The sequence below is a fragment of the Acanthopagrus latus genome, chromosome 3 (genome assembly GCF_904848185.1).
Source record: "Acanthopagrus latus isolate v.2019 chromosome 3, fAcaLat1.1, whole genome shotgun sequence".
Lineage (NCBI taxonomy): Eukaryota > Metazoa > Chordata > Actinopteri > Spariformes > Sparidae > Acanthopagrus > Acanthopagrus latus.
The window spans coordinates 19,059,044-19,074,934 of NC_051041.1; the positions used below are offsets into that span (position 1 = coordinate 19,059,044).

General features: G+C 43.7%; 1 protein-coding gene across 4 annotated transcripts in view; it reads left to right on the top strand.

The window, feature by feature from the left end:
* Positions 1-13,911, top strand: part of adgrb2 (adhesion G protein-coupled receptor B2) — a 216,505-nt gene extending 202,594 nt beyond the window's left edge. For all 4 annotated transcript variants that reach the window (XM_037091276.1, XM_037091268.1, XM_037091259.1 and 1 more), the window contains exons 33-35: positions 263-376; positions 10,425-10,478; positions 12,912-13,911. In XM_037091276.1, the coding sequence (XP_036947171.1) occupies positions 263-376; positions 10,425-10,478; positions 12,912-13,088 (345 nt within the window). In that variant the 3' untranslated portion in view covers positions 13,089-13,911. The remainder of the gene's footprint in view (positions 1-262; positions 377-10,424; positions 10,479-12,911) is intronic.
* Positions 13,912-15,891: the final 1,980 nt, after the last annotated feature.

Here is a 15,891-nt window from a genome sequence, read left to right on the forward strand (position 1 = left end):
AAGGAACTCCTCTGCAGCACTCCCAGTTGCCAAATTCTGAAAGACTAAAGGAAGTGGATGATGTATGAGCATGAGCCAGCAATCGATCGATCTGTCGGCGTCCCTCTCTAACCCCCCTTTCATGGCTGGTATCACTGCAGTCCCTCAGCCTTTTACCCATTCCTGTTCCCCTGCCTGCCCATATACTGGCCCCTCTTCCTTTTTGCTTTTTTTTGTTTCTCTTTGGTTCATTTTTGCTGTCCCTTCCTTTCTTCCCTTCCAGAAAGTGATGCACACTCGCAAAAGACATTCTGAGCTGTACCATGAGCTCAACCACTCGTCCAAGTTCCACACCATAGACAGGTATAGCAGGGACCCAGCCATGTCCACATTCAAGGTAAGACCATTGCCCTCAAGGGCGGGATGGGAACCCGCTCTACCCATGCATCTCCACCCCCTCCCACACTTTGTCACAACCCTAAGACCCCACCCCCCCCTTTAACACTAAGGAACTGACACCAGAAAGCAAAACGCTGACCCCGGCACAAATTAAAAGTGCACCGAGTGACATTACATTTATTTGTAAATGCAGCTAGCAGGTGATTATAGTCCAGTAAAAATCCAGTCATATACCAACAGAAGGTACTTTTGAAAAATGTATATTAATTATGTTGTTTTTCCAACCAAATTGCTGTCTTACAAATGTGACAGAATTGTTTGCTCGAACAAGAGATCTACTAACGTAATGTGAAGAAATGCCCAATTGATCCAATCACTACTAGTGACACATCTGTGGAGAATCAAACAATAACTACCTCATGAATAAAACTTTGGAAGCACAATTTATTCCAGCTTTTTTTTCAAGAAATATCTTTTTGTACCTGCTTTAATTGGCCTGAACTTAGTTCACCTGCAGTTGGTGCCTTATTAAATACTTGTCAAAACAGCTGATCACATGAGCCATTAGCCAGGAAACAATCAATCACAGCTGGTTAACGAAATCCAAATTCTGCAGTTTTGGACCTGTGAAACAATTTTCGCTCTTTCCAAAACCACCTCAATCACATGTGCCTCCACACACACAAGTGCTTTGTCTATGCCTGTGTCCCACTTTTTAATAAGATTATCTGTCAATGTACTGTACAGTGTTTTTTCATGTGTCTGTGCGGGTGGTGAGGTGGGTGTGTGTCAGCAGGGTGCTTGGGTGGGCACCTGTGAGCATGAGACTTTTTTGAATCATTAATACACCATTAGCAACAGAGGAAAGAATCCCTGCTCGCTCTGTGCTGACCTTCAGAGGCTGGTTTCATTAAGATTTACACGCGCACGCACGTGCTCGCACGCCTCTCATCGGCAGCGCTTTGGAGCGTAGAGCCATGATGAGTTAGTCAACCTTGATAGGTGTACTTTCCCTTGGCATCGGCAGCATTCTGGTTCACATCTAATTTACACCGTCTGCAGAGGAACAGAGGCCAGCCTGACATCTCTCACATTCCCCATGCCATGAAGCCACACACACACACACACACACACACACACACACACACACACACACACACACACACACTTGCACATACACACACACACACACACACACACACACATGCAAGCACCGCCATTTCCCAGTGCCAGACTGGCGGCCTTTCCCTTCACTCCTCATTTGCTCAATGTCTTGATCAAGATTTTCAGAAGCGCTGGCCAGCTCCCCATTCATTAATGCCGAGCAAATATTTCATGGAAGAGAAGAAAAATGGCAGGCTGCTTGCAGAGGCGTGAGCCATATATTAGAAGTCTGTGGCTCTTAACAGTTGCGCTGTAGCATGCTAATGTGCCTCAGAGGGAGCTCAGGTGCGCCTTGAGATTATGCCCAAATGTAACAGAAATGAAAGCCTGGCCACAAATAATGACAGGCTGTATTTAAACTTATTAAGACAAATTGTTCTCTATCTAAAAATGAACTGTATTATTATTTATTTCCTCTGAGTTAGTGACGTCACTGAAGTTACAAAATGAAAAGGCAGCACAGATATGGCTTAATCATCCAAGTCCATTATGTTAAAAGTAAGTAGGCAGTTCACTTAACTGTGAATAATTACACAGATAATGCTATCAGTGTCAGGCCTTTGACAGGACCCAGCTTGAGTTCAGCTCTGCTGTTGTCAACATCTCACTTTGAGAGTCACCCCCAGACATGGACATGCTGACTATACAGTAATTATGGAGATGAGAGGGGTGTGTGTGTGTGTGTGTGTGTGTGTGCATGTCCACACACTTGCATTATCAGAGTGCCTATGTGTGTGGCATGATTGTGTATGCGTGTGCCTGTGTCCTCCTGTTCCTTTGTCTGTTTCATGTTTGAGATGAGTGTGTTGCACTGCCCGTGTTTGAAGCACATAAACTGTGTTTAGGAAACAATTACTGCATGAGTAATGATATAATCGTTTTATAATAACTTTGATAACCTCCTTTCTAGGCCATATGACAAACACTGACAGAGATATTCATATATGCTACATGAGCGCTATAATTTAATAGCAAACATTACTGCATTTCACCAGGATATGTCCTCACAGATGGACACCAAGAGGACTGTGAAGGTTGATCATCAGCCACGTGATTTTGTAGCTTAAGGACTGGCCCTGTTGACCATTTTACCTTTTAATGATGAGAGAGGCAAACCAGGTCCAGGTAAAATAAAACTAGTAGAAGGAAACCCCTCACTCCCCCTTAGTCTAACAACAAGGCCTCTACCTCAAGCAACATTACCTCTAAAACTCATTAACCACCTTGACTTCCACAGGCCTCTCTCTCCTTTAAAGTGCCTAAACAGTGTTTTAACCCATACCCTAAACAACCTGTAACCCCCCCACTAACCAATACGGCCGGTGTTCACCCAACACAGGTCCCCCCTCGCCCACCTCCGAGGCACAACACCGAGCCGTTACTAGTGCGCAGAGCGTCCCTCGTTTACAAAGAAAGCCAACGTAAGACATACTAAACCCCTCATAAACCTCGTGCAGTAGAGCCCCTCTAACTCACTCTAAGCCCAATGAGTTGATGCACTACATGCTACTGTATCTCAAAGTTTGCCATGTCTGTGTTTCTGTGCTGCAGAAATTGACTGTTGGCTAAGCCTCCCCCTCAATAAGTGATTGTCTGATCATAGCTTAGCATTATAAGTAGGCATGGCAGGCCTGTCAAGATTTGGATTTCTCCACATGCTGAAGCTGCGGGCATGTGGCTGTACTACGAGAGAATCAGCATTCATGAGGTTGGTTTCTAGCCTTTTCGTAAGTGTCAGGAAGTGATCAAACAATGTGTTCATCTGCTCCCATGTAAGCTGCAATTGGGAGCATATCTCGCTAACTTGCTTACTACATTAAGTAACTAAGCATTACTTAAGGCAAAGGAGCATATCCTCAGTTTGTGTGGCTACAAGTTGTATTATATGCCCTGTTCATCCACTGTGCTGCATTTTCCCACCGTGGAAGGTGGTCCTGGATGCAACATCGGAGTTTAGGCTAACTTTAGCAGTTCTGTACTGCTAAAGTTTAACACTAGTTTAATTAGTTAGCTAGCTAAGGCAGATCATTTTGGACAGCAAAATCAACAGTTGCCAGCTAAAAAAGGAGAGACTTGTATCTACCTCTGTCCAAAATCAAGGAGCAACTTGTTCAAAAACTACTAGGCATTTTGATGGTAAATCTTCCATCATTATAATCATAAGCTGCATATGTGTATTTAAAGCTTGACAGGAGCAACAGTATTAATTAAGGGGTTGGGGTTTAGGGAACTGTCATTTCAAGTACGGCTCTTACAGCATTACGTGCTCGACTACACGTGACACTGAGGAGCCTACTATTTCAAGACTGTAATTATTTGCAGCAACAGTCACACAGACAGCATCAAACTATGAACTCACTCCATGTAGCTGCTCATCTACTACCTGTCTCTTCGTGAGGTGAACGTATTTGATATGCCTTAATATTAGATGGTCCGCAAGTGGTGTGGTGGTGTAATAGTTCATTGCATCACAGCTTTTACCCCCCTGTGATTTTGCATTCATATAATGAATGCTGATTCCCTTTCCTCCATCAAGTCCGATACAAATCCACATTGAAATACACAACCTGGACTCACTGCAACCTGAGATGGATTTGTAAGGTGGTCTGATGCAGGACTGGATTTATCTCCCATGATAAAACACAACATAGAAGGGCTTTTTTTGTTGTTGTTTTGCTGTTTTGTTTGTTGTGTTCTCATTTGCTGTGGGACCATAGTGTGTGGTGTTACAATCCATAAAGTCATTGTGCCCATTTCAGTGCCTGAAATAAACAATACGATCTAAACACCATAACCAAGTGATAAATCAGTTCATAAAGACAATGACCCATCCAAACCGATTTATAATCACCTCATAAACCACGATATTCTGCTCATAAACTAGCTCATTGGCACTAAAACGGGCCAAACACGATGCACTTTGTATGGGTGCTAGTCAAAAAAAACACAAAGGATTATGGGGTCAGAGGAGACCTGATCCATTTTACGTCTCTGGAAAGGTAAGGTCTTTGTGTTGGCTGTGTTGAGGAGATGAGTGGATATCAGAAGCTGGCACGCACACACAGACACCTTCACACACTACATTCACATCTTATCCAATTTTCTGTGTAAGAGCAGTAGGCTTAAAGTGGTCTTGGGCATTACGTGTGCTTTCACAGATAGAATACACACGCTCCAGTCACTTGATTCCTGCTTTTCTTGTCTTTCCTGGTCTCTCCATACCACCTGCTCATACTGTTGTTAACTTGTTGCTGTCCAGTAACTGCTGATTCCTATACTTAACAGACATTTAGCTGCTGGCTGTCAAGTGGTGACTCAGTGTTACACTCAATAGAAGTTATCAAAGGAGAAAAACCTGACTGGATGAAAGGGGTGGCAGACATTATATCACAAGGCTTCCCATAATCACCTTGTCTGTCTTCTTCTATTTTGCCGTTAGCTAAATTTAGATGCTCATGTCGTCCTCTGTTACTTATCCTGTAGTTATACATGACCTTTTAAATGCTGCTCGGCAAAACGGCTTACTGCTAAACTGTGGCTAACAAAGGTCAGTTGCAGGCTGTGACACAGATGTATAATTCTCCCGCTGGTTTTGGACATCTATCTGCATTCTTAATGTATGAAGATACGTAGCAATTTTTAGCATCCTGGAAAAGTGGCTTCAAGAGTCACAGGGGTTGCTGCCAGTTTGTGTGGATTGATTGTTAGCTTTTATTTTCCTTTGTTGTCATCACAACAGCAGCACCTGACCTGGAATCAAGTTTTTTGGTTAACTACACCGTCGTCTGGCCCCATAAGAGAATAATATCTGTTGCACTTGTATCATACTCTGCTGAAGTGGACAGAAAGTGGGCTTCACATTAATGCTAATGATACTAAACAAATTCAAATCTGTTTTAAGTACAGTGGATGCTCTGGCAGGGGCCATATGGCCAGCAGGCGGATTGAGTCCATTTTCAGCGTGTCTCCCCTAATGGAGTCAGGGTACAAATGGAGTCAGTGGGGTTACAGAAAGACAGAGTGGATTGTTGTGTGGACATAACACAGTATGTATCAGCATTACTGCCTGCGCTAATGTTTAGATATAGAAGTGCTCCTTGGCCTCCGTCACTGCGGAGTTAGCTTGTCGTTTTCTATCCTCTCTGCGGGGTTCAGAAGGTCGTAACATGCATTTGCATGCGGTGCCCAATGATGCAGTGTTCTGCCTCTCTAGTGTGTGTTTGCAGGATGAACAGTGTGTATGTGTGTGAGAGAGAGAGAGAGAGAGAGAGAGAGAGAGAGAGAGAAAGAGAGAGACAGAGAGAGAGAGTTCGCACTGCGTAATGGCCCGGCTGATACATTTTTTAGCTCTCAAATGGGATATATTTCCATCCCGTCGTCTGCTGCGTTCTTGATGAAATGAAGCGTGCTTGGCTTCCCTCTCCAGATCGACAGTGAGGAGTTGTGCAGAACACAGTGGGATGGAGAGAAAGACAAAGGGAACAAGTGCTCTTACGTTGTTGTGATTTCACTCACACCAGATGAGAGCGGGACAGCGAGCAAATTTCCAATAGCGAAAGATGTATTTGGCAATTCAGTGCAAGTGGCTGTAGGCGTGCATTTGAATTCTATGATGAAATCTTTTCATCTGTTAGGCTACATATGGGAATATATTGTAAGAAGGTTTTATCCTGCCCCATTAAGGAGAGGTGAGACCTGGGGTGCTCTCTTTATGCATCCACAGTTAACATTAGTGGCTTTTACTGATATTCCAGCTGTTTTTTTTAGTCCACTAAAGGCAAGTTTGGCCAAGGTAATACGAATGCTTTGAGGATGTCTCTTGTAAAATGAAGATGTATAATTCTAAATGACAAAAGACTCCATTTTTGTTGATTCAGTGGGGGGCACTTTGCCTGCGCTTGCACACCCCCGCTGGTCTCGATAGTCAATTTGCTGGCATTAGGCTAAGGGGCTTCAATTTCACATTCCAGCAATAAACCAAGTCCTCCCCTCTTCTTCCTCTTCATATCTCATTCTCCCCCTCTATTCATCCTCACGGCTTGACATTTTCTCTCTCGCCGCTGCCCTCATTTTCCCATTTCTCCCTCTAAACTCTGCCCTTGGTGGCACGTTTGAGGCATTAATTGAATAATTAATTCCTCTCATTAGCTTGTTTTTAATTATTTCCTTGCCCCCTTCTCTGTGCCGAGTATAAACTCATCAGCTGTTTTCAACCTTCCACACAAATTGCCCATGAAAACTGAGGACTGGTGGAGTGTAGCTTTAGCACACTGGCTCTATCAGTGGCTCCTAATGAGGGGACGGTTAGCCCAGGCGGAACAAGCCTAACACTGGCTTCGTGCACCAACAGGCACAATACTAATTTAGCTCATTTAGTGTCCTTGGGCCAATTAAAGGGAGGTGAAAGGGGCCGAATCTCAAGCTGGAACTATTTTTTTTTTTTTTTCCCCTATAGGAGTACTGGCCTTGGATTGAATTGCGCTGCATTGCACCGGTGGTGGGGAACCAAGCCTGTGTGTCTGATTGCTCGTTTGTTCCCAATGTGTTGTACTAATAGAATTTATTTGCCCTACATTCTCCAGATTTGGCTCCTTTGAAGGGCCTTATTACTTGTGACACAGATTCCTTCCCAGCTAAGGGGTAAATGGTGCTAAAGAGTGTTATGCCCAGTTAGTCTATTTTAGTGCCCTCTAATAAATTATGCTGTTGCTGAACAGGCAGTCTGAATTCTGTCTTGATATAATGAAATCAACACACATAGAAACCTTGAAATATTACCGTTCTGGCTCCATGACCCAAAGCCCACTGACAGCTATGAGACAGCAGTCATGTTCTGGTATCTTCTCAGTCTGCTCTTGATGTTACTCTCATTTGTATCATGTATAAATGTGATTTGAGTTGTGTTCATGTGAGCTCTCACTCTCAGTGTCTTTTCTTCACCTTACTGTCACATTTTATTGATTTCTGCTTTTTTGTTTTCCTGTTTTATGTCCTTTGTTGGCTGACTGGGCCTTGTGTTGCATGCTTGTTATCATGTCCCAGTTTGAATGTAGCCAGACAGTCAGCAGAACCATGGGCATCCAAGTCAACAAAGGTAAAGTTAACCCGCTTACGCACGACCACATGTCCTCCCCCATCATCTCCCAAAGACAACCCGCTACATTGCTCACCCACATCTAGACACGATTTTCCATTCCACGGTCCAAATGAGGGGGACTGAGTGGCAGAGAGTGGGCCTCATCCACCAACACCGAGGCTTCTCAAGATGGCTTTAGATGTTTTTGCTGTAGCATCTTTTTTCTAGTATGTGCCATCCCTACAAACATTTTCTTCACTTAGTCATGCTTGCAGACTGCAGCATTTTCTCTCAGAAAATTGCGTAGTTTGCCTGAAACATCTAGAATTGAGCGATTAGACAAACACTTTTAGATTGTTCATAGACACTCTGCCCTTGTAGCCACATTAGCGGCACTTAGCCCTGCTGTGCCATGCAAAAACATAATGGAAACTACTTTACTGTACCTCCGTGATGACCCATTGAAAGCCAGTCTGTAGGTGAGTCAATAAAACACTTGACCTTGTTAAGGTACACAATTATTGAGTGAAAACTCATATCGCAAGGTCCTTTGCAAAGACTGCTGGTGCGCACACTGTGTTTCTAGATGTTAATCACTGAATCACGATTGATGCTTTGAGTCAGAAATGTAAAGGCAGCTACTGTGGTGAAAAAAAAAAAAAAAAAGACCAGAAAAAAAGGTTTGCCAGTCATAAATGCAGCTTAGCACAGATCGTGTTCATCCTATTACCCATGACATCATAGGCTTATAAGCAAATACTGCATATTTGCACATGGTGGTCAAAAGCAACTAAAAGAGGGTAATTTTGCATTAATATGCAAGTAGCAGATGAGTGGAGCTGCTACTACTTTATATAATGATGGGTAGTTCAAGCTATAATAATGCATCATATTGTATAAACTGAGCATATGATAATGAAAAATGCTTATCAATGTAACAAGGTACTCAATACTCAAGTAAAGACAAAGTCCCTTAAAGCAACACTTTGTAACTTCATAGTGATTCTGGAGGAAGGGAGTTTATTGTCTAGTCCAGGCATGTCCAAACTATTCCACAAAGGGCCGTGTGGCTGCAGGTTTTTGTTCCAACCAGTCAAGAGCACACCAGACCTGACTCATTTAATCAACTGGTCTCAGTCTTCAGAAAGCTCATTGGTCAAACCGTGTGCTCTTGACTGGTTGGAACAAAAACCTGCAGCCACACGGCCCTTTGTGGAATAGTTTGGACATGCCTGGTCTAGTCTCATTCCCAGGGTGTCAAATGCTGACAACCAGGGAATTACCGCTTAGATGAAGTGGTGGCTGTGGCGTACATGGCCACTTGCCCAACGTTAGCTGGGATCAGCTCCAGCCACCCATGGTGACGGAGAAGTGGTTAGAGATAATGGATAATGTTCTAACCCAAGTACTGTGCTGTACCGTTCAACCACTGATGCCACTGACAATATATCATCTTGAAGCATCAAACTGTTATGTATTCACTGGAAATGTAAAGTAACAATAGATTTATAAGTCTGACATAATTCGAGCCATTTTCACATACAAGGACCAAGAAGTTTATCTAAAAACACACTCACTCATTAAGACACACCCCAGAACACTTACATAAACATCTCTCCCAGACACAGTGATTTCCTCCATCTGCTGCTTTTTTACCGATTAAAAAACAAAATTATATAAAAAACACAAACTTACCCTTGTGTGTTGTGGAAACTTTTTCACTATATCCTGAAATGCTTCTATCCAGAAACAATCTCCAGTCGATATTAGCCAAGTTGTTAGAGCCGCTGTGGGGAATCAATTTGGGCCCAGACTCGAGGCACACTGGGATTTCACAAAGCGTGCTGGACTCATCACCGGCTCACAATCTGTCCGGCCAACTCGGAAAACTCTCGTAACTTCAGAACACCTGTGCATGTTGGACAAAACAACAACAGCCCACCCAAACAGAGGCACGCCGCCGCAAGCAGCAGTTTGCTTACCAAAAAAAAAAAAAAAAAAAAGCCATAAAAAAAAACAATAGATAACACTGCAGAGGTACAGCAGTGGAAGTTTATGTGTTTAAGCCAGAGGCGGAACATACACAGTCAGCAATGTCCATTTTATAGGCTGGCTTTAACTATTTTATGTCTTGTGTTAACACATACAGCATCAAATCAATAATGCAGATAGTGTAGATAGCAATTCCATGCACTAATAACCAGATTAGCTATCCCCTTTCAACATTATTTAGAATACATGAGCTCCAGAGCCTCTAGCGCTGCACGGCAGACTCAGTGTTACGGCTTTTAGAATCAGATTCCTTTACGCCCACATGCCGCCTTTTCTCTCATCTTCTTTGTAGTAGTCGTAGTTGCTATTAGTGGTGCGTAGCATGTAGAATCTCTCAGTCACTCCGTCCTTGTTTTGCCAGTTTTTTCCTCTTATCTCCGACAGCACAGGATGTTAAAAATACTGTCTGTTCCAGCACACTATGATTATGCCTGTACACCCATGCAGAAGTCGTGTTATTGCGATCATTGTTTCTGTTCATGTGTGAATGTCGTGAGCCTGTTGGAGTTCAGGGTGAGAGAGAGAGAGAGGGGGGGGCGGGGGGGGGGGGGGTGTAAGCACCAAGCAACAACTGCCCCACTCACCTGCTGAAGGTGTGGGAACAATGCTATTGTTTCAGGGCAGAGTTGTCAGTGACTGTGACCCCCCTTCACCCCCCTCCCCCTCTTCTATCCCCCCCGACCCCCCCACCCACCTCTCTGTCTCCCTCTCGTCACTCCCTCCTTGTCTGCTCCCTCCCATTTCATCACCACAGAGGGAAAAGCGATGGAGCATTTCGTCTGCCGGAGGTGAAAAGAACTCGTCGAGTGTAAGTAGAGGGGCTTTCTGGCAGATAGAGAGAAAGAGAGAGGGATGAGATGGGGGGCTCTGGGGCAAGGATGGGGGGACGGAGGCAGGCAGAGATGGCGAAAAGGGAACGGATAGACACGCAGTGGCAGCACAATCGCGTTAGCCTAGTCTCCCAGGGATAAAGTTGGGCTTAACTGCAGCATTACCCACACTCCTGCATTACAAAATGTTCCTTCGCCAGCATTTAGCATGCAAATTGGCTCCCAGATTATGCCTTTTGTATTCATTTTACCAACTGTCAGGCTGTGACGCAGGGAGAATGATAATCAGGCAGATATTGCCCCCTAGCGCTCCGCTGACGATCATCACACTGCAAGAGGGGGAAGGGAGTGCTGTGCTACTGCAGATCAATGAGTTGTGTGTGTGTGTGTATGTGTGAGTGCGTGCATGTGTGTCGGATGAAGAGATAGACAGGGAATGAGGGCGTGAATAGCTCAAAGTGAATTCCATGTGAATTCCACTCTGTAAGTGTTGGTGCAGTGAAGGGAGGTGGGATTGTGGCACAAGAATCCAGAGAACTGAATGGTAGCTGAGTTGCAGACACACTGGTGCTCCAATGGATTTGATGTAGATGTAGATTCTTACAGGACTACAAGGGGGAAGCATACGTTATCCAGCAAGACCTGTTTTGTGAGTGATCATATTCAGCTCCATGCAGTCCAAAGAGCTCTGCTGCAGCTGAGTCAACTGTGTCTCTGAAGAACCCCACAAGCAGTCCGTCTTGTTATTTATCTATTCATATTTTTTTGTCTATGTGTGTTTGGCTCCACCAGGAGTCATCTGGGATAGAGATCCCTTATGTCTGTCCCAGCTCCTTTCTTTATCTCTGAGATACTGAGTGTGATGTGAATAACGGCCCTTATCTTATGCATAATGCTACCTCTAATGCCGTTTTTTCAGCTAATCCCCCAACATGTATTTTACATGCTTTGTGGGAACGTCTGCGGACCTCATGCAGTGATCACAGAACCTGAGCCTAGAAGGTTTCATGCTTCTGAAAAATTACTGAATGGGAGAGGTGGGAGATGAAGGACAGGTTTCAGATGTGTAAATAAGAGAACAGTGGTAACTTTTATGATAGAAAGACAGAAGGGCGCTTTGAACTACAGGTATGTATAGGCCTGCTTTTGAGTATTTGTGAAGTCTCAGAAATGGACCAGAGTTGTTGGCCTCTGAGTGTATGTGGATATTTCTAAAGGTTAAAGACAAATTTAAACTACTGTGAGTGCAAATTTAAGTGTATCCAACTGTAAACGTGTGGTCAAATGGCTATGATTTCCAAGTATTTTATTAAATATAGCGTTGACCTATCTATCATGATAACACGATACACGCTAGCTTTTGTCCGACACTGTTAGAAGTGCATACAGGCAGATGATCAGCATTCTTTGAAACAAGCGTGACGTTTTAGAGATTATATAATCCACTTTATTATGAGACAAAACCAGAAATGAGTGCATCCAATTCTTCAGGAGGTACAGCAGGTCAGAATTAAGGCAGGAAAACGGGGCCTTATAAACTCAACAGTGAGCCCCGGGGCGAGCATGAACTGGAGGTAAAATTGTTTTCTCGTGGCCTGCAGGGGGAAATTCCACTGGTTTCAAAAAGTCTGATTGTATGTAAGCTTCTGAGAAAATGACCCAACTTCTCACTTGAAGCATTACCTCAGCACCTCCCAATCTTTAGCTTCATGTCTTTTTTTCTATAGAGCGAGATGTTCGTTATGTAAATTATAGTCATGAAGAGTAAATCCGAGTGGGGCGTGGCTACGTTGCGATTGACACGTTGCTACCACGACATGTCCTCAGGTTCTGAGTCAGATCCAATCAGTGTCCTCCGCAGCTCCACTATCTCGTCCAAAATAAAGTCACTTCTGGCTCCAAAACAGTCAAGACGGCAGTGGCTGTAATGTCAACCTCGAGGCTTAGTCCACAAACCAGTGGGTGACATCATGGTAGGTTTACACTTGGACTGAACCAAAGGCCGCCAAGTTGCATTGTGGGTAATCGAGGCGGGGGGGGGGGGGGGGTTGTACAAGGAAAAAAGATTGTGTAGAGTAAATAATACAGTACCTCTGGTTGTGCTGCATCGTTCGGATCCCTTTTATTCACACTGTTGCGAGCCTGACAGTCTTACGTAAGAATATAATGCTAAATCGGGGGAGCGCACTCTTAAGATGCTAAATATAGTATGGTAAAGGTACAAATTCCAGCAGAATTCCCTCACCCTTGGGTTTACATGGTGCATATTAAAAATGGTGTTGAAATCGTAATAATAAGACTCATTTCCCCTTGTATCTTTTTTTTTTTTTTTTTTTTTACACCTACGAAGTGCCTTCTTTGCAGTGTATTTGTCCTTAGATTGCCTTTTCCTTGTCCTCCTTCTCCATCAGGACAAGTCCACTCCAGAGGACCAGAGCTCCTGGGACAGCTTCAAGACCATGACCCCGGAGCTGTCTATTGTACCTGGGGAGCAGAAGGACCGGATGGAGCTGCACAATAAGAACTGGGACTCGTCCTCCGCTAACACACCTGACTCGTCTGAGGGAGACTTCCAGACTGAAGTGTGAAGACGCAGACGTCACTCACTCAAATACAAACATGCTCATGTCGAGACACAGAGGCACACAGAGATACTGAACCTCTGCAAAGTTATACATAAGTGATTTTCCGCAAAGATCTCACACACACTGCTCCCCGTCTCCTGCAATGTGCTCTGTTGGATCCCATATTGTATTTGTTTACTGCTGAAGAGGACAGACATGAAAAGAAGACTGTTCTACTCTATATTTTTCACAAAGACTACTGAAAAAGAACAGGGGCTTGACACGTCTGGGACTGACAACATTTTTTAAATGAACTTAAAAACACTATGAGAAACTTATTTCTGAGAAAAAATGTCTTGATTTTATTCTGGAGAAAAAAAAAGAAAATCTCTTTCAAATGTTTGATGATTTGGGGGGGAAAAGAGTAAAAAGAAGAATATTTCTGCACCGTTCCATTTTTTTTATAGCAAGGGGAAGTAAAATCTCACCGAGGTTTCTCACACTGGTAGCCCCCTTAGGCCCCCTGATTTCATTCATTTCCTTTTCCCTTCTAACGGATGACGACAGCATTCTGTCTCAGTCTTTACTTTTTTTTATTTCATCTGTTTCTTTTTGGATGGAGAGGGGATGAGGGACAGGGGAAGACACTGCTCATTGATATGTGCCATCCTGTCTGCTTTTTTCAGGTTCCAGTTCAGCAGTCCCATCCATCCATTCCTCTCGCATCCTGTGTCAACATCGTATCCCCTCTTTTCTGTATTTTCTATGGTTTAGTTAAAAAAAAAAAAATGTCCTCCCATATGGTTTGAAACTTTTAATGAAAAAATAATACGATTGAAACAAATAACTGAGTTGTGTTCTATGGTCTAACTGTTCAAGAAGAACTGATTTATTTTAAGACTGGTTTGGTTTGTGCTTGTGCTGCCTTTTTCCTTCTTCTCTTTTTCTTTTTTTTTCTTTTTTTCTTTCTTGTAAGAATTAACCCATGTGGAACTTAAAAAAAAACAAAAAAACAAGACAATTTAGGACACACACACGGCACATAAATGAGAGCTTTGCCTTCTGAGGTAATGTGCCCCGCATGTTATCCACCCATGAGGCAAAAGAAGGATAGCAATCACATGCAGATTCTCACATTTCTCCTTCTCCCCTCCTCCCGCTGCTTGGAGATAAAAGCCTCTAAAGATTGCAGCATCTGAATCCATTTCAGCCATCACCAATCACACTAATGCCAGGAAAAGAGAGTATCTCAAGTCATTTTCAGCCCAAATGGAATCCACGCCAGCTCTGTTTAGCATCTCACATTATGCCACTTTGATTGAAGTATCGATCAGTTTAGTCAACGTGGAATTATTAGAAGCTACATGTGACCTGAAGAGGTTTTCCAAGCTGATAATATGTGAAACTAAACACCACCTGAGCCAGATTTTCTTATTTTTCCAATAACCCCATAATAGACTTTAAGATAAACATGCCTCCCTTTGCTTTTGTCTGCCACCTTCCTCCTTCTCTGTTTCTGCCCACCCAGTGTCATGCTGCCAGGAGGCATGACATCCTCGTGTTCGCAGAGAAGCCAGATGTATAAATCCTCATGGATCCCCATCCGTGTGATTGTATTCTGCACTTGCGAGCACAGTAGCCTCAGAAAGAGAGTAAAATACAAAGGCGGGGATGGCACCATAGAGGTTAAAATGCTACAAGTTAGCCGACTGAAGAGGAGACGGCAAAAAAAAAAAAAAAAAAAAAACGCCAGTGGGGATCCCTATTTGACATTCTACATCTGTTCTTCAGTGGCTACAAGAGGAAAACCAGTTTCTTGCTGTTGCTACATTAGCACATCAGTCCTCTGCGCATAGACATAAAGAGACAGAGTGTCAGAGTGCAGGATGAATTCAACAGATGGCTTGATAACTTACATGTCGATGTCCAAAGCAGCTCCCATTAATCTAACAGTCTGAGAAAGAGATGAGTGAAAATTTGTCGGAGAAGAAATGGTAACCAAGGAAGAAGAACCAAAAATATATAGCAAGGAAGCTAGAGGCAGGCAGAGACGCAGATGAAGAAGTGGGGGGAGCGCTCAAAACAGTAATTATCCGGGGAAGGCGATTTGTCCTGACATTTTCCAATGGAGCCCTCAAACCATCTGTTTAAAGATCCCTAATGCGGTAGTAGTGCAGCGCAGCGCAGATGGTGAGACAAGAGTGAGGGCCCTATAACCTTTCAAGCTAATCAGCTGATAAGAAAACCTACAGCCCACTCCGCCTCAGAGGAGAGGTGAACGTCGAGCCCCTCGTTGCCCGCCTAAGGTCACATTCACCTGACCTTCTGCCGGGCTCAGGATCCAGATCTGCTCCACGGCGAGTCCGAACAGAAGAAAAGCAGCATACCGTCGCCCCCACAGTCTCAGACAGTGGGTGTTGCTGTGTAGCAGAAGAAAACATCGGTCTCAGGGGACACAGATTTGACCTTTACGCAGACAAATTAGTTTCTTTTTTTGTACAGGTTATTTTAGAGAGAAAGTTCAAAATGGATTCCCTAAAAAAAGCCTTGTTCCCATGGTAACCTATAGATGGACTCTGAGAGAAAGAATTGTAAATGTTTGATGTTTTGTTCTTTTTTCCTGAGTCCTTCGCTCATTGCACATGAACAGTATGACAGGTTTCTGGATTCTTTTAAGTTTTCACCAACATGGAACGGTAAGTGAGATCCTGCTTGAGCTGATTGAGATTGAGCCGTTTTGACCGGTCACTTGAATGTGCCACCACAACAAAGGATCCTCTTGCAAACGTTTACACTTTTCTTTTCTGGTATGATGCAAATGCTGACG